The 27,371-nt window shown below is 40.0% G+C and overlaps 2 protein-coding genes across 3 annotated transcripts in view; both read left to right on the top strand.

Annotated features, from left to right (window-relative positions):
* mapre2 (microtubule-associated protein, RP/EB family, member 2) overlaps nucleotides 1–9,864 on the top strand; it is a 16,005-nt gene extending 6,141 nt beyond the window's left edge. The window contains exons 3-9 of one of the 2 annotated variants that reach the window (XM_019264880.2): nucleotides 1,175–1,339; nucleotides 4,252–4,379; nucleotides 4,972–5,117; nucleotides 5,231–5,447; nucleotides 5,606–5,748; nucleotides 8,044–8,202; nucleotides 8,468–9,864. In XM_019264880.2, coding sequence (XP_019120425.1) covers nucleotides 1,218–1,339; nucleotides 4,252–4,379; nucleotides 4,972–5,117; nucleotides 5,231–5,447; nucleotides 5,606–5,748; nucleotides 8,044–8,202; nucleotides 8,468–8,566 — 1,014 coding nt within the window. In that variant the 5' untranslated portion in view covers nucleotides 1,175–1,217 and the 3' untranslated portion in view covers nucleotides 8,567–9,864. The remainder of the gene's footprint in view (nucleotides 1–1,174; nucleotides 1,340–4,251; nucleotides 4,380–4,971; nucleotides 5,118–5,230; nucleotides 5,448–5,605; nucleotides 5,749–8,043; nucleotides 8,203–8,467) is intronic. The other variant, XM_010729177.3, reaches the window with a different exon arrangement.
* Nucleotides 9,865–11,471: 1,607 nt separating this feature from the next.
* spidr (scaffold protein involved in DNA repair) overlaps nucleotides 11,472–27,371 on the top strand; it is a 32,728-nt gene continuing 16,828 nt past the window's right edge. The window contains exons 1-9 of the mRNA XM_027288390.1: nucleotides 11,472–11,648; nucleotides 11,886–12,047; nucleotides 12,127–12,187; nucleotides 13,196–13,402; nucleotides 13,815–13,954; nucleotides 17,179–17,414; nucleotides 17,857–17,960; nucleotides 19,434–19,653; nucleotides 25,581–25,785. Coding sequence (XP_027144191.1) covers nucleotides 11,580–11,648; nucleotides 11,886–12,047; nucleotides 12,127–12,187; nucleotides 13,196–13,402; nucleotides 13,815–13,954; nucleotides 17,179–17,414; nucleotides 17,857–17,960; nucleotides 19,434–19,653; nucleotides 25,581–25,785 — 1,404 coding nt within the window. The 5' untranslated portion in view covers nucleotides 11,472–11,579. The remainder of the gene's footprint in view (nucleotides 11,649–11,885; nucleotides 12,048–12,126; nucleotides 12,188–13,195; nucleotides 13,403–13,814; nucleotides 13,955–17,178; nucleotides 17,415–17,856; nucleotides 17,961–19,433; nucleotides 19,654–25,580; nucleotides 25,786–27,371) is intronic.

Below are 27,371 nucleotides of genomic sequence, written 5' to 3'. Positions count from 1 at the left end.
TCTTGTTATGATTATTATGCAAGAAATCACAGGATAAGATAAGATAAGATAGACTTTAATGATCTCACACCGGTGAAACTCACTTGTCACAGCAGCTTGTGTGGATAAGAAACGACTCATAAATAAGAAATGTATAGAAAAAAGTCATAAGTAATATATTACAACACCCCTAATATGAACATTGGTAACAGACATTTTTCACTTATTTCATGACATTTCAGAATGAAAAAAAAGTATAGTATTTGTATATAATAATGAAGTAACGATTACTTAAATAATCCATTAATGTACCACTTAATTTCCTGATTAATCCATTAAATATTTGCTCTATAGACTGTCAGAAAATAATGAAAAATGCCCATCACAAGTTCCAAGAGCTTAAAGTGATCTTGTTATGTATCACAGAAAACAGAAAACCATTAAATATTCACATTTTAAAAGCTCGAACTGGTCGTGACGTTAAATTTTTATTAGAAATTGTCGCTGATGAAGTTTTTGTCGACCGACTAATCCATTAATTAACTTTTATTTATTACATTTAAGTTACCGTGTGCAGTTGTAGCAGCTGAATTCCTGGTGATATTTTAACCATATGGTTAGTAATCAAAACATTTGACTGAACCTCCTCATGCCATTTGTTCCCGTCATTTTAGCCGTAGTATCTATCTGCCTGCTTTTACATGAGTTTGAAGGTGAAACTGGATGGGCTGCATCTTCCTTTTTAAAAAAATATTTATTCTCTCCCCTCCCCCACCAGTTAATGTATTTAATTTAATCAAATTCATACTCTCCAGTTGATTGGGTATTGTCTCTTGATGAGTGGCCTTGCAAAAAAAAAAAAAAAAAAGTTGATCTGCATCTCAAAAAAAGTGAGACATTGATCTGACCCAGTGATGATGATGATGCTCTTTCAGCACACACACACACACACACACACACACACAAGTGATCAATGTAATTTGGTGGACTGAAATAGCCCACCATAAGGAACAGGCAGCCAGCCCCATCAGTCACGTGGTCCAGGGTGCAGCGACGTCATTAGGGCAGAGATTTGTGAAGAATAAGCAGACAGACACAGGAGAGACCCGGAGGTGCGGCACTTTCAGAGCAAATCTTTTTGCATCGTTCCTTGTTGTTTTTATTTTTCTTCCCCCCCTCCCCTCATCCTGGCCAGAGAGAGAGAACAGAGTATCTGTTCAACATTTTTAAAGACCCAAATGCCCGGTCCCACCCAAGCCCTTTCCCCAAATGGAGAGAATAACAACGACATCGTCCCGGACAACGGATCCAACATCATTCCTTACAGGAAAAACACAGTGCGGGGAGAGCGCGCCTACAGGTAAATCAGTGTAACGTCGCATTTGATTTAATGTAAGAACACACAATAATAAAAAAAAAAAGAAATATATTAAACTGCTGCAGGCAGAAACCTGCATTTTGGCCTCCTCCACCAGCTCCACCACCTCCTCCTCCTCCTCCTCTTCTCCTCCTTCTCCGCCGTCTTTGCTTCGCACCCATCCCCTCCTGTTGTCTCTCCTGTCATGTTAGCTCTCTGTATGGCGCAAATCTCCACGCTACCCCGAGCTAAAACGATTGCTGGCACCTGTGTTAATGTTGTCACGGTGATGTTTTTTATTTAAGTGAGTGTATATATATAAATATATATATATATATGTGTGTGTATTAAGGAGGTGCAGCTTGTCAAATGACAGACGCCCCTGCTGCTGCCGCCGCTACTGCTCCTGCTAAAATATCGTGACATGACACTTAGTAGCTACGCAGTAATCCCTGATATCACCGTGTTTGTGTGTTTTGGTTGTGCTGTTTTCACCTCGTCCGGTTTCCCCCGTGTTTGAATCCATCAGCCCAGCCCAGGCTGTCGGCTGGCTGGCTATCCCTGCCCGGCTAACAAAGCATGCTAACCAGCTCATACATCCGCTTTGTTGACATGAGATCGGCTGGCCCAGTTTCCTCCCTTCACACACACACAGCCAGTCAACCGAGCCTCTATTGCTCCTGCAGTGCTGTGATAGCCCAACTTTAGGGGTGTTATTATTATCCCTGCGTAGCCTGGTTGTCCCTTTAGCAGATAGTGTTGGTGATGATGATTTAGCATGACTGAATGGTTGTTTTAATGCTGCAGTGGCCTTCATTTCTGCACACTGTTACTGACTTTATATTACGTGCACGCTAATATTCAGATCCTCTGAAATATTAGAAACACCTCTTCTAATATAATGCAGCAACTACAGCTTCAGTAGCAAACATGCATAGTTTAAATTAATATCTCTCCCATACAAAGTGTTTCAACGTTTCGGATTTATTTTAGCAGATTGTACAAGTGTACCTAATGAAGTGTATGTTCGAATCCGTCCACAAACATAACCCTGTATAACACAGACACACGTTGACAGGCAATCTTGTTGCATTTGTCGAGCTGATAAATGGTTAAATTCCTAATTTAAAATGTGTAGACTTGCCCGTCACATCACTTTTTAAGTGTTTAATCATGATTTGAGTCCTCTGATGCTTTTTTTTTTTTTCGGCACATGATTTGCTTCATAACTGTTGGCCTGAATATCCTTTAGTACAAGTGTTTGCTTCATAACTGTTGGCCTGAATATCCTTTAGTACAAGTGGGACAGGTGCCCTCAGGCCCCAGACGCCCCTGTTTTGCAGGCAGGTGAAACTGTAACGTCTTTCTAATCTAACTTCTGTTAACCACGCAGGTTAAAAAAAAAAATCTAATTTAAAACATCCCAGGAACAAACTCAAAGAGGGCCCACAAGTCCTGCTACAGCCAGGATATTAATATAGCAGAGGTGTATTACAAAAAAAAATGCAAGCTACCGACATACTGTGTATTTTCAGTAAGTGTGGAGATATTAAATCTGTTTTCCAAAAGATGCAGAAGACAATTTGAACGTGCTGAAAATCTTTTTAAAGGTCCAGTGTGTTACAGAATGTGTCAGAAATTAAATACACTATTCATAATTACGTTTTCCTTCGAACATCAATAATTACTAATGTAATAATCGATCACCTGAAAGCAAGTCTGAGTCTTTTTATATCTATAAACGCTGCAGGTCCTCTGTGGCGGAGTCCGCCATGCCTCAAAGCAGTGTTTCTACAGTAACAAAACACTGGCCCTAGATAGGGCTTTTCACGCTTTTCATGGCCAGCATAGTTTCTCCTGCTTGGAAGGACAGAGTGAGGCGAGTGAGTTGCAATCAGCGGCGACATTGTGATATGCCACTTTTAAAAGAGCTGTAGCCAAAGTTGGCAACACGACAAACTTACTGTCACATTTGTTATGTTTATCACGCGTCATAGAATTAGTTTATTAACTAATGAATCATTTTAAAGGCCCAGATTCTCTGACCAGCTGTTCAAATGTGAATATTTGCTTTATTATGTGAATGTCTTTGGGATTTGGACTGTTGGACAGAGAAAGCAAGACATTTGAAGATCATCATGATGACCCTTTTTTAAAAATAATTTATCATTTTCTGATATTTGGATAAACAAATGAATTATCAAGAAAACAGTTGACAGATAACAACAATCAGATATTCTATCCCTACAGATTTTAGACTAGTCAAGTAATTGTTGTTAAGCTAATATTGTATACTGATATAATTTTGGCCTCACAAGTCCAAGCTCATCTTTTTTAAATGAAGTTGTGTTTTTATTGGAGCCTGACTACTTTGTGTCATTGTTTGCCTAACGCTCTATGACAGTGTGCTCTGTGCTCGGGAGTGGCACACTCGAAGAAGATGAGGTTCATTCACAGTTCATTCATCCAGAGTGGACGCTAGCACCGATGACATGCAGCAGCGAGGGGTCGGGTGTTGTTAGGGGTCATTTTGTGCTTCTCTCTGGGTCAGTCCAGCCATGTGGATAAATGCTAAAGATCACATCACGATGACGATCTTTCTGTGGGGGCTTCCAGATAAACCTGATGTGTGGTTACTGAATGTAACATGACCTGATTTGTTGGTTGTACAATTGGTCGAAGCGTTCCAATCGTTATTAATTGGTCTTTTGGGAGATACAGTGTGTGTTGTAAGTCCTGTGTGTCTTGTATTGTGGTTTATGTGCTTGGTTTAAGATCCACAGCGAATGGCTGCTTTGTTTTACCACCTTTTGAAATCAATTATTGGAAAAGTGTGTTACAAACTAACCTGTGGCATGAGGAAACGGTACTTTGTACTTCTGTTTTTAAGCGTTGTTGCTGTTTCTCTGTTGCAGTTGGGGGATGGCGGTCAACGTATATTCTACCTCAATAACCCAGGAGACTATGAGCAGGCATGACATCACTGCCTGGGTTAACGATCTTGTCTGCCTAAACTACACGAAAGTGGAGCAGCTCTCCTCAGGTGAGAACACAATAAGAATCCTTCCTCTCTATTCCCCTTTGCTTCCCGTCAAAGACGGCATGTTTTAGAGATGGGAAGCATTACGTCTTCACTTGTAAAGGCACACGGTTCAAATAAATTCCCATGGAAGCTGGCAGTCAAACCCGACCTGTGGAAACACGTTCACCTCTCCCTGGCAGAGTTATCTATAAATAAGCCTGCCGTGTTCTCCTGCCGTGACCAAGTAATCCAATTTCAGTCACTCTCTGTCTACAGAAACACACACACACTTTCTCCTAGGATGTAGGCTACTTATTTCATGTAGATTCCTTCTTATGCCCTCTCTTTGAGTTATCTGATAGCTGACCCACTGCCAGGTTGAGCTGGTGCCCTCCTTTTCAATTGGATAAAGCTCTAAGTTAATATTAGCCATGTTACTGAGAATGTGAATTAATAGTTTTCTTTTTAAGGAAACAGGGGCAATGATGTGGACATAGAAAAGTCTCCCGGGCTCTCTTGTTTCAGTGGATTTTTGTCAGGCTTGATAAATCCTAGCCTGTAATTTTATTACAGTCTTCTAATTTTACTCAACTAACACTTATTATGTCTTTAGGAGCTGCCTATTGCCAGTTCATGGATCTGCTCTTCCCTGGCTGCATCAGTCTTAAAAAGGTCAAGTTTCAAGCTAAGTTGGAGCACGAGTACATTCACAATTTCAAGCTGTTACAGGCATCCTTCAAAAGGATGAATGTGGACAAGGTGAGTTTGTTTAATCGCATTCAGGGTATCTGTAATTGAATTTTTGCTCTGTGTTGCTTTGAGGAGCTGCATGAATGTATAACTCGATTCTCTTTTCATCCTCCTCGATTCAGATTATTCCTGTGGAGAAACTGGTCAAAGGCAGATTTCAGGACAATCTTGACTTCATCCAGTGGTTCAAGAAGTTCTTCGACGCCAATTATGATGGTAAAGAGTATGACCCTGTCGCAGCCAGACAGGGTCAGGATGCTATTCCCCCACCTGACCCCGGTGAGCAGATCTTCAACCTGCCAAAGAAGTCCCACCATGCAGCCAGCTCCCCTACTGCAGGTAAGCATCAACCGTTGACATGTTTGCAGACACCATGGCATGCTTTTGTAGTTATGTACCTGGCGAGAGTGTGTGTAATTCCCTGTGAAAGACAAACTCAGTCACTATGGCATCGTAGGTCATCCATCCCCGAGTAATAAACCTTTTGTCTGCCGTAGGAGCATCAAGGTCGAGCGCTACAACCCCCAAGTCCTCAACGCCGACATCCAGACCATCGTCAGCCAAAAAGATCCCTGTACCATCAGCTCCTGCCAAAGGAGAGAAAGAACTGGAAGCACAGGTCACGCATCTTACCGAGGAGGTAAGCTGTTCACAACTGTTCTGACTGTCCGATATCAAACTTTAGGACCACCACATTGTCTTCTTCATGTTGCTTACAAGACTGCATCAATGGCGGTAGAGCGGCAACTTATGATTACTTAAATTATCAGTGAATCTGGCAGTTATTTTCTTTAATCATCTTAGTTTTGAAGTGTCTGAAATAAGGAAAAATGCCTATTATAGTGTCCTTGAGCCCACTGTGACAATTGCTTGTTTGCTTGTTTAATCCAACCAACTGTCCAAAAACACCAAGATATTCAGTTCAACATCATGCAGGAGAAAGAAACTGGAACCAGGGTATGTTTGTCATCTTGCTTGAAAAATGAAACAATTACTTGATTCTTAAAGTAGTTGCTGATTAAATTTTTTGTTGATCAGTGCTCTAGATGGTAGCGACAGAGAAAACGCTGAAGAACTGCAAACAAATTAACATTTCATTTTTGTGCACTTAGTTTAGCTGCACAGCTAGTATTATTATTAATACAAACCAGCAGATGCAGCTACTTGTTAGTACATTATTATATTTTTTTCTGCAGCCAGTTTATTAATCTCTGACACCAAAGGCTAGCTCTCCTTCCTCTTCACCATAGTTTGACCCACATAGGACAGTAACTCGTGCTACTGGTACAGTTTGCTTTGTTGACAGGATCAGTGATCTCAATTTCATTCAGTAGACTGTGTATCCACATTAGAAGCAGCAGAACAGCTGGTGCAGAGCAAGACAACAACTAACAAGCTTCAACTAACATTTTCACTGTTTGGTGTTTTTCTGCGACTGCTGTTCTACTTGTGAAATTTAAACGGTGGAAGAAATGGAGTGTAAATATATCACGTGCCTGTCAGAAATGGTGCATTGGCACCATCTTTGTTTTCTGAAGAGAGTCCAGTTTCTTTGTCAGATGACAGCGCTCGAGCAGGTTTAAGGAAGAAGAATGGCGGAAAAGAGAAATGTAGAATAGAAGTCCGATACAGATCAGTCCACGTAAAGAGACTATAACTGCTGCCAGTAAATAATATTAGTTTTGTTTAGTGTGCGTTGTGTACTGCAATGGTTGCAGGTTTGCTTTTACTGTGGCTTTTTTACTTTGACTTTCTTCTGATGAATGTTATAATCTTACTTATGTTATGACATAACTTTATTGGTCCCATACTGGGTAAATTTACTTGTTACAGCGGCTCACAGTATACAAGGTGGATCAGAAAACTACGCATATATAAACTAAATGGTGGCTCACCTAGTCGAAAGGCTGAAAGCTTACTGCAGCGACCTGGTTCTGACTCCCTCCTGTGGTCCACTGGGATTTCTTTTGCTGTGTATCGTTCCGCTCTCTCTCCCTGTCAGCCGTCACCTCTCCTTTTCACTCTCACAAGTTGAAAGACAAAGTTATCAGCGAGTCTAAAGTGATTGGGGAGAGATCTGACGTTCCCCGTGATAACAGACTCATAGTTTCTACTGTCTGTTCCGCCCTAGGCGCTTAGATCCAGTTCTGCATCCCTGTCTTCTTCTCTTCACCTCAGCATGGATCACCGGGCTTTCCACAGAGAATATGCTTACGCTGCTTATCGCTAACGGCTGTTCTCAAGTGTAAATGAAATGTATAACATAAAAAAGGCAAATCACTAATTTCCATAGGTCCAAGCCCATGTTTGCCCACACATAGATGGAGATTGGTGTAGAAAAAAATCACGAAAAAAGTACTAAAAATACTAAAACCACAGGAGTGTTCAGAGCGCCATGGCAACAGAAGTACATCCACCATAAAAAAAACACAGCAAGACCTGCAAAATAAAAATATATAAATAGGTACAAATCCAGGTGCAGGTGAATACGTTTCATAGACTTTTCATACGTTTCATAGGCTGTTTTTTAAATGTGGAGCTGCACAGTGAAATAAAAACCATCTGTGCATCATGTAGTTGTTTTATTGTGCAATCCCACATGTTATTCAAATACAGTCAGTCATTCTGGCTGTACACATTGTTGGTTGGGTACACTTAAGATCCGAGCCAAGGACAAAACTGCGATTAAAAATGAGCTGGAACTTGCTGATGTAGCGTAACCAGATGCCAGCAAACACCCCCCCCCCCCCCCCCATCCCCAAAGTATTGAACGTATAATGGGATCTAACATGTCCTAACATTTGTGATGTATCAGAAACAATGATTAGATAAAGATTTATTGATTTTTAGCCTGTAGAATAAATCAATTAAGCAGCTTACTCTGAAGTTAATCAGCTGCTTGGAACTAACAGCCACGTTGTTTTTGTGTGTTTAGGTGAACACATTAAAGTCGGCACTGGAAGGAGTGGAGAAGGAGCGGGACTACTACTTCAGTAAGCTGCGGGAGGTGGAGCTGCTGTGCCAGGAACACGGTGAAGAAAATGCCCCGTTTGTCGATCGGCTAATGGAGGTCCTTTACGCCTCAGACGAACAGGTCGGTCTGTGACTCCCCCTGGGAATTGATCAGGACAGTTTTTATCTCGACTTAGATACGTTTTTTGCAGCAGTGCACACCAACAAATACAAGTAGATGCTGTTTCTCCCCGGTAGTAAAGTCATGTGGAAGTTATTGTGCGGTTAAAACAGATAAGAATTCAGTCTTTGTGTGTAATCATGTGTTTTGTCTCTGAGCAGACTTCGGTTGTATTAAGCTGTTTATGCCTCCTTTTTTTTTTTTTTTTTTTTTTTTTTTTTTAAAGGAGGGAGCGGAGCTGGCTGAGGGTGACGGACAGGAGGTGGACCAGCAAGCCCATGAGGAGGTACCAGATGATCAGCAGGAGGAGCAGGATGAATACTGACTGCCATCATCCCTCACCGCAGTTACACCCTTCTTTTTAATATGTGAGAACTGTTAAAGGATTTTAATTTTTCCTCATGGTTTCATTTTTTTTTGTCCTCAAAGACTGAGCACATGAAGCAAACCTCCTGAATAGAAGCACCATCACAGTTTTTATTTTTTTTGTATCCCTCTGCTCACTGTTCGATGTTTTTTGTGACTTTTGGTGAACTGCTGTGACAGACAAGCTCAGACCATCACAGGAGTTTTCCAAGGACTGTGCGCGGGTGGTGAAAGTCGATTCAAAGCCTACAGTAGATGTGATGAAATGCTGAAGTTTAGACAGGTAACTGTTATCTGTCAGTGCAAGTGTTAACTTCCCAGCTTCTGTCCTTATTTTATTTTTTGTTTTTATTTTGCATATCAACAATATTAATCACAAGAATGCAATAAGCAAAGCCCTGAAAGGGCTCGTAGTAGCTCTTATTTAACCTCCTTCCATATGTTGCACTGACATTTGACTCTGTACTGGACAATCTGTCCATAGACCCTCACCATATTTATTATTGTTATTATTAAGCCTTAGAAATAGTGCATTGCATCCTCATGAAGGAGGACAACACATTCAATGAATTGTGAATAAATAGTATAATGCCAATTTATGACTGTTTGACATCACAAATTACAAGATTTCAGATAATCAGTGTGCTCAACAATGTGTTTATTCACACCATACAAGGTGGTTTTTGGTGATATAGTTTACTTGGTATGCCATAACATAAAAATAGGGAAGGAAGAAACATTATTGTGGACTAGTCTTATTATAATGCAGCATTTTAAGTTTTTAAACCTCAGCTGGAACTTGTGGTCTGTTCAGATTTCAGAGTTGTTGTTTTTTTAAGCCACAGGTCTTAGGGAGATAAGTCGGTTCACTGAGTAATTTGCCATCCTATATTCCAGTAAGTACATTGTATACCCTTTCTTAATATTGCATTTACTAATAATGAACTGGGCAGTGCACCATAATGCTTTAGTCATATATTATTATTATTATTGTGTAAATGAAAAAGGAATGTAAACATGTACTGTCAATAATTAATGAATGGTAAATGTTTTTTTTTTCATGTCCCACTCATTATGCATTCCCCAAAAAACGTGTTGCATGTTTGCATTTTATTTGTGAATAACTTGACCTGCTTTTTACATATTTAATAAAAAACAAGTATGTTAAGTGAGCTTTTTGTATGTTTAACCTGCTATTTGAAAGATGTTGAGATTCGGATGGATTTTTTGCTGTAATAAAATTGCGTTTTGAGTCCACGGGAGTGTTGTCATGTCACCCCCAACAAGAGCAACTAGCTTTAGTCGTAGTTATAAGAACTAACTTTCGTTTATCTGCAGTATCTGCATAGACAGTAATTTATGTCTTGTAGGGTTTTGTTAGATGATTGTTTAACACTTGTTTTCATACAGAGAATGTTCCTGCAGTAATTCACAGGTGTTGCCAATGTGGAAATCACACTTACAACCAGTTAAAATGCAGAAAAGTTGACTCAACCGGTCTCTGTTTACATTGACGAAAGAAAGAAAAGAGTTGTTTTGAGGATTTGAGAACCAAAGTTTTGGAGAAGCACGGACAATCTATAGCTGTACGAGTCTAGCTCCAGAGATCTTCATGATCCTGTGTCACACAAAAGGATTGTTTGAATAATGGATAACGGACCTCGATCAACTTCCAAACAGAGTACAACCATTCGTAGTGTTACTATTCATTGCAATATGAATGAAGAGGGATGTTATGGTAGGAGACCCAGGAGGACCCCACTGCTGACATAGAAACATAAAAAAGCCAGATTGGAGTTGCCAAAACTTCCCTAAGGAAGCCAGAGTGGACAGATTTGACTAAAATAGAGCTTTTTGGTGAAGCACATCATTCTTCTGTTTTCAGAAAATTAAAAGGCCTTTGAAGAAACGCAGGCAGTGTTTGAAGACATACTTTTTAAGGTAAAAACACTAATACTGCTGTGAAAATACTATCCTAAGATAAATTCATTTGTCACAGCAGCTTGTAAACACAAGGTTGGTAAGAAATGACTCGTATATAGAAAAAAAAGTCATGCTGGTGTTGGAATGAAGGACCTGTGGTTGCGCTCCTTCTTACACAGTGGTTGTAGCAGTCTGTTGCTGAAGGAGCTGGTTGTAGAGAGAAGGATGCTCCGTAAACTTCTCAGCATGATGGACAATAGCTCACATCTTCTACACGACCTCCCGATGAAACAACAGAGCAGATTCAGTCAGAGACTCCTGCCCACCACCATTACACTTTATAATGACTCCCCTCTGTGCAGCGACTGTTGATCTTGGATATGGACATTAATACATTATTTGCACTGTGTATATTTATTTTTTTTCCTATCTGGACCTCTTGTGGTCAATGACCTGCACATTCCTCAGTTCTGTGTCCTCACAAAAACTAAAAATAATAATAAAAATAAGGAAATAAAAGTAAAAATAATAATATGAATAATATCATCATATCAGTACATATAAAATCAGAAATACTTTAATAATCCGAGGGGGAAATTATTTTTGTTACAATACAACATATGTAAACAAGTAACCATCTATTAAGAACAAAATATATATATTAAAGGTATATAAAATATCAAATTTACAGTTAAATAATGTGCAACAACTTCAAAAAGTTATAAATAAGTTATAAGTTATAAATAAAAAATATATAAATAAGCAGAAATGGAAAAATTCAAAAAGTAAAATACATGTACTGGATTAAATGTGATGATATTTAAATTAATTAATCATTAAAATGTTATTATTAGTTACTTTCCATCGTTGCAGACACACACTGTGCTGCTGCTGCTGCCTCCGGCCCACGCTGTTCCCTAATCAAACACACCCCTTTAGATTGAGCAACGGTTAGTTAGCATCGTTAGTTAGCCTCGTCACCGCCGGCAAACCGACACTACACAACTATGGGTTAATGAAAACAAATGATTTGACTAGATAACGTGTTGATGAACACACACACAGACCACAGCAGTGACATAAACTCACTTTGTTTTGTCGCCATGTCTTCCAGAAAGGTAAGAGACCTGCTAACTACTTTATAAGCTACAGGCTAGTTAGCTTTAGCAATGCCCGCCCACCTCTCGGTGGAGTTTACCTGTCAGCCACGTATGAGTTAGATTCACTTTATTCTGACAACAGACTCATAAATAGTCACAAATATCACATGGCGAACGTGTTTGACGTTGGCATAAATAGTCACAAATATCACATGGCGAACGTGTTTGACGTTGGCTTGTTTGTTTGTTTTGTAGCGTAGGAGAAACTACAAGGACATCAAGTGTGTTTTCTTCCCGGATGAAGTCGAAAACAAGTTTCAGAAAGTGAACAGAGAGCCACCATCACTTTCATCCGTGTCCTCTGCCAAGAGCTGGGAGAGGTGTGGAGACAGTTTTGTGGACAGCCCTGGGATAAAGGCATGACACTCACATGACATGAAGTCTCTCCTGCCTCGTCTCTCTGCTGCTGCTCTGACTCTGTCACTCTCTGTTGCAGAACATCAAGTCATCAGGAAGGAAGCTGTCCGCCATAAGAAACCTGGCACTGTCCGCTTTGGGTAATATTCACTTTATTCTAATCAGAGACCATCACTGTGATCATATTGTTAGATGGTTGCCAACCTGTCCAACACTTCAGTAAATAAGTAAAGCCCTTCACTGCAGTGTAGTTGTCACAGTGGTTTGAGAACAATGCAAACATGTTTATAACATGTCTCATCCTGATGACTACAGTCTATCCCAACATGTATTAGATTAGATTAGATATACTTTATTCATCCCACCATATCCCACCAAATTTACTTGTTACAGCAGCAGAGGAAAGTGTAGCACTACAGAATTAGAAAAAAGTAGAAAAGGCACAAAAAAACAAACACACAATAAACAAACAGACAAAAATATCTATAACCTACACAATAAACTTAACTAGGATTAGGATTGAGACAGCAAACACCCCGGACACATAAGAATGAACAAACACATTCACATCTTCAGGATATGGTGTGTTTTGGTTAAGTTGTACATTTACAGCCTGCTCACACTCTTATAATGAAATTATATGTTTGGTCTGAACGGTTGCGTCTGAAACATCGATATTTGTTTGGTCTGTCCATACTGTACCACACATGATAAAAAAATGTTGAAGTGGTGAAAGCTTTGCCTTTTTCATACTCCTTTAATGAAGGAAAAGTACGGCTGTTTGTGTTCAAACCTCATTTAATATTTGAGTCACATCTCCTTTGCTCGAAGAAAAAAGGTTTTGTGGAAAATAAATCTTATAAGCAAGGGGAATTTGTTTAACCTCAAACGACACTCACCCCTAATTTCGGGAATTTGTTTAACCTCAAACGACACTCACCCCTAATTTCTTATATTCTTAATTTAGACAGTGTAGGGGTCTGGACACATGAATATATACACATTTATATTGCACCGGTATAAAATGAAACACTTCTCAGGGCTCTTCTGTTTGGGCAGCTCCAGAAGATGCATGATTCAAGTGTCTTTATCTTTTCTTCATTATTGTACGATTTATTATCCTGTCATGTGCTCTTATGTTTTCACAGAGAGTGCCGGTCACAGTAATGAAGACCCAGTGAACATCGCATGGAGCTCCAGTGACAGCGAACAGTCTGATGATGAGACACGGCAGCGGCATGCGTCCAAAGTTGTTGCTCAACAGCATCAACAACAGCGTCCACAGAGACCAGGGAGACCCACGGCTCCCATTCAGTCTTACACCACAGCGCTGCGCATGCTCAGCACTGATAAAGGTGAATGAGTGTTTGTGACTTGCGGAGTCGAGGCTGTGACATTTAATGTGAAAAGGCTGACCTTTGTTTTTAAGTGTCAGACTACACAAGATACTTAAGATTTTACACATTACACAAACAACATATACTATGTTAGTTTGTGAGTTTTAGAAGATACTGCACAGACATAAAAATGGTATCAATCTTCTCATCTAACTTGTGGCAATAATGTGAATGAGTGTATTTTCCAACATGTTGAAGTATTTCTTTAAAACTATCTTTTTCCTGAGTTTCCCTACTTGTGAGCAATGCAGTGTCCATACACTGCTTCAGAAAAAGTCAGTAAGTGGCTCTCAAATGAAGACTATATTTGTGAAAATGATACCCATCGTTTTCATTAATTATTTAACTTTCTTTTTGTTTCTGTCTGTAGAAGAGCTTCCTGTCATCGACACAGACAGTGATCTGGACGGGTCTGAGGAAGGTTTTGTAATCGACAGTGGGCAACAGATCTCTGAGTGTGAGTCAGAGTCCTTAGATGGAAAACAAGATTTACCTCTGCAACTTACAAATGTGAGTGAACCGTACTTGTTCTGATGCTTTCTGTCGATTCCAGACAACCACACGATTACATCCAGACACTGCATTTAGTCATTTAGCTGATGCTCTTATCCAAAGTGACTTATAAACTGGGAAACGATCAAGGCACAGTGTGACACGGACATGCCAGTGCAGCAACAAGTACTCCTTGCATAGATTTATAATGTCCAGTTGTTGTTGGTGCTAGGACAGAAGGTGAGAAGAGCGTTCCACCAAAGAGGAACAACAGATAAGAAAAGATCGGATTGCCCTGGGTGTACAAGTGGCAGAGAAAGGTGTCATAAGGTAACATATGCCTGTATGAGGGCATTCAAGTAGGTGGGTGCAGGACTGGAGACTACTTTGTTGGCAAGCATTTGTGATTTTGAATTTAATGCAGGCTGCTACAGGTAGCCCAGTGGAGCTTGATGAGCAGCGGGGAAACGTGAACTTTTGGGTTTATTGAAGACCAGGCGCATTGCTGAGTCAGGACGGCCTTACAATCATTGAATATATGACACATAAATCAGTACCAGCATCATAATGAACTGATAGTGTGCTGGCAGTTTAACACCAATAGTTCCTCAAGGGTGTTGTGTGCTTTAATGAACACTAGATGGGGCCACACGGCCGTTTAAACTGTACACAGCTTTTTGCCTCGAGTGTATGTTTTTAATTAAAAGTGTTCAGCTGACTGCCAGTGTGTGCAGTTTTCCTAGAAGCACCAGCATGAGTGTCAGTACTTTTCCTCGAGTCCAGTGAGACAGCAGATGATTTTACGCTCACTGTGTGTTAAACCTGGTTTAACTTTTGGCTTTCAAAGCACGAGTGCATACATTTGAGAGTAGTGCAGAATCATCCTTTAGATATTTTAAGTCTTCACTTGTTTTTATTAAAAGTGTTTTGATTGCACGTTGAGCCGCTACACCACCAGGTGGAGTATTGCAGTCAGCATGTCCTGAAAAGGCCTTTACAGGCTCAAACCAGCGTTGCTCTTTGCACTTTCTAGATTCAGGTTATGTTCCAAACTGTCAAAGTTCACAAGCTGAGGTAGCAATAAAACTCTGACGCCGACTGTGCCACTTATTCACAGATCCAAAGCTGATAATAAAACATTTTGTGATGCATGAAGAGGAAACTTTTCTGCTTTAATGAAGACAATAGTTGCTTTGATCCACTTAAAACACAGATGTATAAAGAATTAAATCATTTTTCAGTTGTGTTATATGTGGAAATAAAAACTTTATGGAGCTGCAACAAGGTTTATTAATCAACTGACAAAAATATAATTGGCTTATTGGCAATTAGGTCATTTTTCATGCAGAAATATTGAATAATTGGTTATTTCAGCTGTGAGGTTTTACAGTGTTTTTGTGTGACATTCAACTAAACTGAATGTTCTCAAGACGTCTGCTCGAGCTCTGAAAAATTTGCAAACCTGATCGATCTAGAAAATAATCACCACGTCAGTCGGCAACTAAAATATCTACACTATGCGACATGATGCGCACGCTTCACGTGCTTCTCTCGCTGTTTTATTCACTGAATGTATTTGTCTCTTTCCACGGAGGATTGACTGTTCCTGCTCAGAAGTCATTCAGAAGCAGTGTTTGTCAAAGGCAGGGCTGGCATGGTGAGAATGTATAAGGAGTGGTGAAGGTGTTTTGCACAGGTTCAAGACCACACACGGCGTTTAGTCGCTGCAGCGCAGACTACGGCGTGTCATCGATGAGCTAGACGTGGCCAAATTACTGAGATGATTCACACATCTTGATAGCGGTTTTATGAAAATGTCCTTGAGCAGCATGGCATAGGTGGCAGCCAGTTATCATCCGAATCAGCCTTGTACAGTACAATACTGTGCCTGCTAATTAAACTCTGTTATGCTGTAAGAAACAAGTTGAATTTAAGTAACCGGTATCTTATGAAGAAGCGGTGAGTGTGCAGGCTATGTGCAGAGAGGAAGCCTGACAGATTAACATCACTGCCGCAGACCCAGCTACTTCCTCTTGTCACAGTTTAATTTGCTGCTATCAGCTCTCTGGGGTCAAACAAGATTTAAGATCACCTAACAGAGCAGGAGGCTTGTGGTCAGAGGCCTAGAGAAAGACATACTCTTAAGGCTCTCTTAATGTTTTAAATATGATTGTACCGAAATGTTGTAATTTTCAGTGATTTCTCATCACTCAGTGCCTGTTTAGTAATGGTAAAAGCATTTATTCTAAGTAAATTTTGATTTCATCAGAGCAGCAAAATGTAACCCAGTTTCAGTTTTTGTGCTGCCCGGAAAGCATGCTCACAAACTGCCAATTGTAACCCAAACCGGATCTAACAGGATACAGAACAGAAGACCCCAGTCCAAGTTTACTACTCCTGATAAATGTGCATCTGACTCACTTGGCGAAAGCCTGCCAGATTTCTGTGTTATTGTACTAACGCAAAAAGTGGACAGGCGGAGCTGTGAGGGGCGACTTTGCATTTCAAGGCCAAGGAGGATGGACACTTCCCAGATGAGGCGCGATGAAGGGTCGACGACCTTCCACCGCATCAGGGCCGCGCTAGATCAGGGCCGTGTCAACAGAACAGGGCTATAAACATCTATTTTACTACTATTTATTCAGGAGAACATGCGAGTGGATGAGGCTGCGCAGAGCTGTGTACTTACAATGCTTTTAGTGCCGGGTGAAAACATTTTTGAGCCCGGGCCAGGAACATAGTGTTCCTTATTCTCTGTAGCTGGTTAGAGTGTGACGTCTGCTGGCATGCTGCCTAGCAGGGTCAAGTTGATTCAAATAAGAGAGCACGTTGGCTGACAGATCCTGGTATGCTGGTCTTGTCTGCACATGACAGGAACTCAGGTTACTTGTGGATTTTTCCATGAGAACTGATTCCCTCAGGTGTAGCGAGCGGTGATGCAGCAAAAAAAGATTGTTTTGTTACCATATCTTTTGAGTTAATCAGCCTGACAGTGTGTCAGTGTACCATATCCACCCACTTTACTATTGAATTTATTGATCTTATTTAATCTCAAGAGTTACTTTACTAAAGGCTGAAGTCATTTTAAATGTCTAAAATATTCCCTCTGGTACGTACTGTTATTTGATTTGCGATTTAACACTGTTTCAATTCAGTTCATTAAAATGTGACTTATTTCAATTTCATTTTGTCCAATTATTTTCTTTAGATAAATTAATCAGTTATTATTATTTTATCCTTAGGAGAGAGGGCTGGAGATCTCTGGCTCTGGGTCTGACGTTGTGAATGATGGCCACGTGATGACCTCGAGCACACTGGACTCTGAGTGCTTTCCTCTCCAAACTGGTGAGGGCAGCAAAAGGTCGGTCAGTGACTGGGTCAGATCTGCACAGGCGATGCTGCAGACGCCTCAGAAACCTCTCGACAGGCAGTCCAAGACTCCCGAAGACTCTGCTAAGAAGAGAAGGAGATTTCAGAGGTTTGAATGTTTTCAAAAGTCACACTGGAGATGTTCAGTTTTGTTTCTTACAGCGTAAAACACAGAATTTAATAAAGAAATGACATTTAAAGTGTCACTGACGAAAGCCCAAAACTGATCTAGTAGATCTCTACCTCACATTATTATAAACGTCAGGTGTTACAGAGCGTTGCCTCACAATAAGAGCAAACAAAGACATAGAACTTTCTACCAGATGACAGTCAAACATTGGCGGTAATGTTTCCACGGCAGAACTGATCATGAAAGGGACACCTGGTGCCGTGATGTGGGTGCTAAATGTCATTGCCATCTTCGAGCCCCCCCCTTCAAATCTGACAGATGGCTATCTGTCTTCTTTGAAACAAACAATTTTGCACATACTTTTTGTTCCAGCCGCGCGCGTGAATTTATCAAGTGACATCCTCTATTTACTTCTGCACAGCGGAGGTCTCGCTGAGAGGCTGAATCGACTCCAGCGCAGACAGAGGTCAGCTGTCAGCTTCTGGAGGCACCAGTCCATCTCTGACACCTCGACAACAGCAACAGGTGATCCACACAAACCTCCTATACGATCTGTAGTTACACCTACGAATCACTGTTCACGTTCAATGATGAACGTTGATTTGTGGGTGGGATGAAGAACGTCTCTGAGCAAGCGTGATTCTTTGTCTTTTTTGATTGAACGGAGAGGCCACGCTGAGGGAGCGCCGGCTGTACGTTACGCACTGCGGCTCTGAACTGTGAACTCAATATGTAGGTGACAGGAAACTGCTTACTTAGGTCTGTTTTTTTTTTTGTTTTTTTTTTCCTTTCCGTGGTGTACCAAAGCACTTGTGCTCTTTAGTTGTCAAGTCTCTCCTTATTATAGGACACAAGCAAGTGGCTTAAAGGTGACGGTTGATTGTGGAAAAACAAAACACCCACTTAAATCTAACTTTGTGGTCAGTTGATGGTTTGATCAGCATGATGTGTAAAGAGTTAAACCCGGGGTTAAAGCGTGGAGGTTCACTATTTTTAGCGTCTAATCAATATTTGTTTTTGTTTGCACTGAAGACACCTGCTTCTCTTTATGTAGCGCTTTCAAACCATTAAAGTCAGATGGTTCTTTTGGTTGGATTTTAAAAAATCATGTAATTGAGTACAATTGTACTTTTCCCGGAGAAGTTAGTTTTTATTCGTCGCCCGGTAAATTCTTAACAATAACATCACCGTTACTCGACTCGCTCGTGCTGCTATAGGACACCTGTTTATCTTTGTTGTAGCTGTTTAGTAAGTGCGCTCACACATGCACACGTGACCGTCACTTATTTCCTGACATAATGCTCTGACGTCCGACTTATCAGATCACCACAGGCCAAGAGGAGGACTCGAGTATTATCTGAGTTTTGGCCTTCTGCCGGCAGTTATTCTCATGATTTAGTAATGTAAGACGTAAATGCACAAGTTACACACTTCATGTTTGAACAAATGCTTGTTTAATCTTAATAGCTCTGCGGCAATCCCTTTGATATCATTTTAATTAAAATTCCCCCTCTGGCCTCTTTCAGGGATCATTAAGGTGCGCAGACACTGAGCTGCATTGACTGCATACTTTTTTTTTTTACGATTTGGTGCAATCAACTTTGCACAAAAAAATTTTATGCAGCCAAGTTGCTCTCTTATCTCAGTTAATTTATAGCTTCAGGGATTGTCTTGATTTGCTCCTCTCTGTCGACTTTATTGTTCAGGCCAAAAGCACTGTCAGTGCTGTGGTAATATTCCAAACATTTGCACACTCACCCACTGGGATTCACTGTGTTTCTTATCCAACTCAGCCTGAGTCAGTAACAGCTTTTACAGTTATGCAGTGCGAATTGTTCTGATGCTAAAAGTGAATTACTCTCATAACGTGTAATGAGTCCCACAGAGAGCAAGAGTCCGTGAGAGCGCGAGAGTGCTCTGTACACAGACACACAAGAGGCCAGCGCACTGAAACGGACACACACTCAACATCTGTGTTGTTGTTGCTCTGCTCTCCAGCGGACAAGCCTGGCGTACTAGTGTTGGAGGTGCTGGAGGTCCAGGAGGAGTGCAGCATGCAACTGGCGCACTGTGAGCACCATGGGCCCCCCGGAGAGGGCCACCGACACAATAACCCTGTCTCCGAGAAGAGAGTTCGTATGCTGGTGTTATTCAACAGAGAGACTGCATCCCAGCTCATCCCCGCGCCCGGAGATATCATCCACATATATCCACCATGGTGAGTGGATGCAGCCCCTTAAAGTCCCCCTTTCACTGTGCAGAGTTTCTCTGTGCTCATCATGTGAACATACAAGCATGTTTTTGTGACATCACAACTACCCTGGAAAACCAGTCATGGTCCGTTGTGCAACTTACACAAGCGTGATGCAGACAAACACTGAGAATTACCTTTACACTGACGTAGAGGACATCTGGTGTCCAGCAGTTAAGCCTTTTAAAATGAGCAGCGTTTGCATATATTCATAGTTACTGGGTGTTTCATTGAGGGAAAATAAGTAAATCCATATCAGACACACATAATTATTCAAAGCAGATTATTTTCACATGCTGTAAAATGTGTCTGGAGGCGATATTTAAATGAAAATCACATTTAACTTTATTCAATTAGGTTGATTTGGATGTTTGGTGCAGCAAGGTCTGAAAGTGACTAACGTTCACTAACTGCAGAAAACTCTGACCTTTGTGTTCTTTTGTCAGCAAATGTCGTTACATCACCTTGATAAATGACTGGTATTATGACCAAGTCACAATGCCAGTGAACTGACAGTTAATTGACGGATAAGTCATCCATGCAGTGGCATGCTAAAGTGTACGGTGCCAAGAACTGTACGTACAGTTGAATGCAATCAAGGAGAATAAATCTGTGGTAAATACTTCCGCAATAAAGATGACGTTATAATTGTCTCAGGGGTTGATTTAACTCTTCTGGGCAGTGGTTGTACGATTTAATTTAATTTAAACTCTATTAAACACAGAAAATAATTGAGAAGTTTTATCTAATAATATATTAAACACATGTGTAGGTTGCTGAATGTTTTTGGATTAAAATCCCATAAATGAACTGGTCAAAATATATAGCTAGAAATGTATAATAATATAATAATCAAAAGTTTAATGTTTTAACATGTAAATATATCTAAAATACAGTAGTGGAAGATGTATTCGGGTCCTTAACTTTAGTAAAAGTACTAGTTCTTTCATATATACTTAATTCAAAGTAAAAGTCCTGCATTTCGAAATCCTACTTAAGTAAAAGTACAGACAAATTTACATAAAGCATCAAAGTAAAAGTACTCGTTCTGCAGTGAAGTCCCCTCTGTGACTGATTTGATTACACATGACAACATTAGATTGTTAATTCTGATGCATCCACGACTTTATTTACTGCAGTCATTCTCAATCTGAGATGATTAATGATCGAGGAAAGAAGGAAAAAACAGTTCCACAATAAAAAATCTGTTTTTATTTTTATGACTTTTTCTTCAGTCTTTGTTCTCGTGAAATGCTTGATAATTTGAATAATTATTTAAATGAAACCATCTGAAAAGTTTAGAGGGTAAATTTCTCTTTGATGGATCTAACAATGTATAAACATCTGAAACGTGACAAGAAAACCCGACTGCAGCTGTCAGATAAAAGTGGTCGAGTAAAAAGAATTTGCTTCTGAATTGCAGTACAAGTACAAATTGGCATAAAATGGAGATACACATGTAAAGTACCTCAAAATTTGACCTAAAAGACCAGTGTGTGGGATTTAGTGGCATCTAGGGTGTATTTGCTGATTTCACTCTCTCCTGCTTACCGTTAAACTCAAGCGTGCACGGATGCACCACGGCCACCAGAGCTATACCCAGCCGTTTTAGTCAATGTTTTAAACCCCACCGGCCCTGTGGCGGTCCGGTTCAGAAGTGACGTAGAAGCAGGCCTCCTCTCGGCTCTGCTGGGAATAGCAGCCCGCGTCAATCTGCACAGAACAACTTGAGCTGGCCGGAAGTCAGACACGGAAACAGCAAACTACCTGTCGTAAAAACAGCCAAAAGGGGAACAAATTAACTACGTAGCATATTTACACATGTAGAAGCACATAAAGAAGCACCATTTGCAGTGTGTACCAGTGTTTAATTTGTCTTTTATGAGCTACTGTAAAATGTGGCGGTCTCTGGATGAGGACTTGCAGCATCTGTAGATATAAAAGGTTCAAAACAGTAGTCTTTCTTTTTGTAGGTGATGAAACACTGGAGTTATGAATATTATAATACATTTCTGTCATGTTTGTAATTAGAGCTCCCTAAATTTGACACACTGTCACAGGGGACTACAGCTTATCCCAGCTGACATTGTGCAAGAATAAATAAATGCACTTACCTTTCACCACTGCTAAACTAAGTGACAATGGGTAGGGTGACACATTTCTGTGAAATATAAACTGATTGGTGAAAGTTTTTCTTGCATTTCCTTCCTGTTAATTTTTAGCTTAGTTGTCACTTGGCAGATGGTCAGACTCCACAAAAGACAGTTACGCAATGCGTAACTCCCTACCTACAGGACAACGAGATCTCACAAAATAATGCTGAGGAGGCAAACTGTAAGACAGAATACTGCACACGAATATGTGCATGTAACATAGAAAAGCTTATGATTAAATATGATAATATGTTTAGTTTAAATCACGATTAAATACAATAATTTGGAGGGTTTTAGTATAGAAATGTGCAGTTAGCAGTTCACAATTGTAAGCAGAAAAGATCCAGATGTGAGGATCATTCCCTCACTTACAGGGCAGAGAGGATAGGAGGAGGTGGGAGGTGGGGGCGTGTGTTTTTTCTTCTTTTTTTTTTGGATTGTTTTGGAGTTGGAGGGAGGCAGCAGTTGACTCCAGCTGTTGGGAGTTTGGGGTTGAGTGTGCTCTGGAATATCCAAGCTGGCGGAAGCGCAGGGGCCTCCTCGGCGCTGTGACGTCACGAAGAGCTCCAGGGAATGCTTCACATTCCTCTTCCTGGCAGTAGTTAGGTCATTTCCAGCAAGCCGGGGAAAAACACAGTAGGATTATTTTCTGGAGCTTTTGGGAGCAGAGAGTGGAGCGAGCCAAAGGGCTGAGATTGAAAACACATGGCGGTTTGAGAGTATCTCTGGCTTTAGCACCTCTCCTTCCCTGTTGTATTCTATTCCTGAAGTCACAAGATAGACTGAAGCCCCCACCAAACACACCCATTTACTCTTTCAAAGAATTACTTTCCATCCTTAAATCATTTTGTTTGTGTAAATTACTTTCAGAAGTTAAAGCGTTTGGTGAATATTTAAAATCCCTTAGTGTTTCATCTTAATAAAGAAGTCCCTAAATCATCACAAAACCAAAAAAGCTGACGACAAGCTGAATATTTTCTGAAGTGGTTATTCATTTATCCGACTTATGCAGCTTATGTGACAGGCCGTAGTGGAAAAACACGGAATCCAAAGCACGTATCAGTTTCCGGTGTGACACTCGCACTCCCCCATGATTCCTGCAGTGAGTAGGTTGGCTCCTCCCACCTCCCACGCCTTGTTGTGAGTGGGCAGAAGCCCGAGCGGAAATACCTGCAGGTATTATTCAGCTACGAGCTGTGACGCCAGCAGCCCGAGCCACTCCTTAACCCGGCTACCTGTCTGATGATGACAGCTGCCCACTCACCTGTTCACAATGGGTGACACTTCCTGTGTGGTTGGTGTACCTGTTCTCATGAACAGTACGTCCTGCTCCTGTAGCATTAGAGTATGTGGTTCACTGATTACTCATCTCTGATCATATGGTGGTCTGATACGCATCACTATGAGGGAACACGGGTGGAAAAAGTAGAACATATATATATACTACTGCTACTTATATAAGTAAGTGAGGAAGTAGCAGTACCACACTGTGAAAACACAACTTTTCAAGTAAAAGTAAAAGTAAAAGCATGAAATGTTCAATCTTAAGTCAAAGTATGAGCAAAAATGATTCTTAAATATTGAAACTATAAGTACTCATGCAGATTACTGGAGATACCATGTCAGAGTCAGACTTTATACATAAAGTACACATGTACAAGGAAATTGCTCTGGTGCAAAGAAAAATAAGATTAGAAAGATTAGATAATTAAAGAGGACAAAATGTGATATTCGGAAATAATTATAATGTTTTATTAACCATTAGTTCATTAATAAATTCCTGAATTTAAGTTAATCAGAAAAGTCAGGAAAAAAAGTACAATATTTCCATCAGACATGTGTTGCAGGATTAAGTAGCATAAAATAAAAAAATACTCATATTAAGAACCTCCATAATTGTACTTCAATACAGTACTTAATGTTAAATTATGTTACTTTCCACCACTGAAAGGTTTCCTTTGTAAAATAAGGTGGCAGAGTTTCAAAATTATTCATTTTCAACTGTTTGTGTTATAAAATGTTTCAAATTATGATGCATATTTTGTCTGATTAGCAGTTTATATTATTCATAGAAAGGCAAGAATATTTTAGCGCTTTTCAATTCATAACCTGCCAACGTGTGGTACAGTATGTCTCTTTGATGAATGACTGAAATTATGATCAAGTCACGATGCCACTGGATTAATATTTGGTTGATTGACTAATATATGAGTCATCCAGGTGTCTGCAGCTGCATGGTAAATCATACAGTGCCAGGAAGCGTGCGTACAGTAGAATGACAGGGACAGTAACATGCCATGATGAATACTTCTGCAGAAAAGATGACATTATAATTATCTATTTATTTAGGCAGTCTCAGGTATCGACTAAACTCTGCTAAGAGGCAGTACTTTGAACAAATGTTTATATAACCGTGTCCACACTCTTTATAATTTGTGTGGTAGAAATTTGAGTAATTATCTAAGTAAATATCCATAGCTAATTATGATTAATAATGCTCTCGCTTGATCAGTCAAAGGACAGATTGTTTAAACTAACCCATTTATATCAGCGACTTTAGACTAAATATTAGAAGCGCCAGCCAGCGTAATGCAACGCAGTTTGATAAAACAACAAACCACAGCCGCCAAAATGACCGTATCATCACATAAAGACTTTCCAGTATATAATAATGTGATTCCTGAATAATGTATTCCCTCCTGTTTTCACCGCACATCCAAACAAATTTGCGTGATTCCTTCTGGTGTTACTATCAACACAGATCTGAGACGAGCTGTGACATGCATGGCAGTTCCAGTCACAGAGAGTTTCTGGCTCTGAGTCAGTGATAAGCCATCATCACCCTATTATCCATCTCACATGTGGAAAAAATTAGGTCGTAACTCAAACTTACCACATAATTATCTGGCCTTTATTCAAGTGCTTTTATTCTCAGGCTCAGTACCACTCAGGTGTGTGTGTGTGTGTGTGTGTGTGTGTGTGTGTGTGTGTGTTGTTTATCTTAATGGGCTGAAGTGCATCACAACAAGTGTTTTTTTTTTTGAGAGTTTACAGAGAATGAAATCTGAGCTGGTAACGGTTAAGATTTAAAACACCATCACAGCAGGAGCACTTCAGGTCACACATATGCAGCCTTTTGCATTTGATTTGGTGCTTTTTCTTTTTCTTCTTCTTTTTTTTCTTCAAGGAGCAAGCATTCAGCGTGTTTGATTGAGACGGGCGGTGAAGTATTTTTCCACCGATGATGTCACATTTGGAAAGTGTCTTAATCAAGCTGTGCAGCGCTGCGAGGTGTAGCCTTTTAAGAACCTCATTTACATGGAAAATGTATCTTTTACCAAATGCATCCGCCGTGTATATATGTGAGAAGTTGAACATATTTGAACTCGTACTCTGTGCTGGGTGGTACCTGGTGAACAGACCTGTGGAGGTGGTTGGTATCTTATCTGAGTTTGACATTCAAGCAGTCTCGAGCTCTCGCCCCCCTACGTTTGTGCAATAGTCTATTGCACGTAATATACTGTAAAATCAAAAAAAAGATGAGTTCTTGCATCTGTTATCAGCACAATCACAAAACAAACTGTTTATCATTGCCCAACACCTAAAATATGTTTAATTTCACGATGAACTCAAAGTCCTAAAATCCAATTTTGCATCATGCAGTAAGAAATGGCACAGCCAAGATGTTGAATGCAACAATAGCACTGAAATCTAAAAGCAATGAACTTCATCTCTCTGCAGGCAAAGTCTCTCCATAGAGGGTTTCAGCTGTGATATTATTCTGAACACGCACTTCAGCCAGAAAGTCTACTCTGCTTCAAAAGCAGCCAACATGTTCATTCCTAGAGGCCTGCTTTCAGCACAGAGGTGCAGTCCATATTCTCTGTGCAAAACATTTGGACTGCTGGAGGTGTGCACGACCACAGAGGAGAACAGTGCCAAACAGGTCTGTATGCTTCGATATCATCAGAATCAATAGCATTACAATTTATGTACAATGTAGTGTGGTTAGTGCTGCACATTATAGCTCGTAAAGGACCTTAAAGTAACCTTTGTTTCAGTGCACACTCAGCCACAGAAAAATGTTATCAGTCCAGTAAAGCAGCATATAAACACAGCTGGTGGTGACAGCTACAGTATGTCGTGTGCAGGGTAGTTTGGCTACAGGCCATAAGGTTGCTCTATCTATCTATCTATATATATATATTTGCATTATGACACATCAGGAAGCTTGTTGTTGTTTAAAATTCAGAAATGTAATATGAACTTAGTCCTTTTAAAATTCATTAAACCACAGGTGCAAATGCATCAGCTTCAGTTCAAAATATTTTTGTTCAAACACTAATAAACAGTCTTGGTGGAGAATTTGTCCCACATCAATCAGAAACAGGTGGATTCAATCTCCACTGCTGGGAAATCATAAGTGGCTGTCTTGACATGTAAGTTTGATTTCCTCTGAATCTCTGTTTGCTTTGAGCAAATAGAAATGAAGTGAACCACATACTGCTGGCAGTGATTGAATAACATCTGAAAAATACAGCGCCATCGCTCACGCCCTCGTTTTTACAGCAGATTTCTGATGCAGGACACACTGCATAATGTCATGTCATGATCTGTGTGGACACTGTATGCAAAATTAAAGTGATATTAGCATGTGCATAGACACGTAGTATAAACTCATGTTACGCTACGCTGCAGAGCTGAATCCATCAATTGATTAGCTTATCAAAAGAAAATTATATACAACTATTTTGTCTAATAATGGTGCCAAGAAAAGCTAACCTGCTTCCAGCTGCTTTTCTTTGCTTTGGTTTTAGGCCCACTGGTCAGGCAAACTAAGTAATTTGCAGATTTGAGAAAAGAAAATAATCAGTAGAATACATGATGAAAGAATCATTAATTACAGCCTGATTATGATTTACATTCTATAGAAACATAACTAATCTATCCAAGTAGAACTACGGCTTGTTTGTCTGTCTGTGGTCTTAACGGAGAATAGGACTGTATAAACAATTATTTTTACATTATCAACGCTGACTATTTTCTCTATAAGTAGATTAATCCAAAGGCCCTCAACCTTTTTAGATTCACAACCACCTAGAATAATCAATATAATAATCGTGTTTTTAGGTTTATTAAAATAAGAGCACTCTCACATTCAGTCTTAATAGATTTAATACGTTCTCATATTACTGAGGTAACTGGGCCGGTTAACATGTATAAAAACAGAGTATACTATATTATATAGAGCTTGCCCCCTCATTAAAAGGTTGATATTGCTGAGGGCTCTTGCTTCCTCAGTCCACACTTTGTTATGTTTTATTTTATTCTCCACAACAATCTGGCGACCCCCCACCACCCCCCACCCCCTCATCTTAAATTTAACTAACTTGAATAAAAAGCTCAGTCCCTCTTGAGAAACTGAAACCAGCATTTTGGCTTACAAATTACTCAGAATTATGGATTTCAAAGTACCTTCAGAGTCATTTTCTGCTGACTAATTCTTCTAAAGTAACATAATTTACATTAAGT

The sequence above is a fragment of the Larimichthys crocea genome, chromosome II (genome assembly GCF_000972845.2).
Source record: "Larimichthys crocea isolate SSNF chromosome II, L_crocea_2.0, whole genome shotgun sequence".
In the NCBI taxonomy this organism is placed as follows: Eukaryota; Metazoa; Chordata; class Actinopteri; family Sciaenidae; genus Larimichthys; species Larimichthys crocea.
The sequence above is the reverse complement of the archived record's forward strand: the minus strand, read 5'-3'. Positions and strand labels throughout refer to the sequence as shown.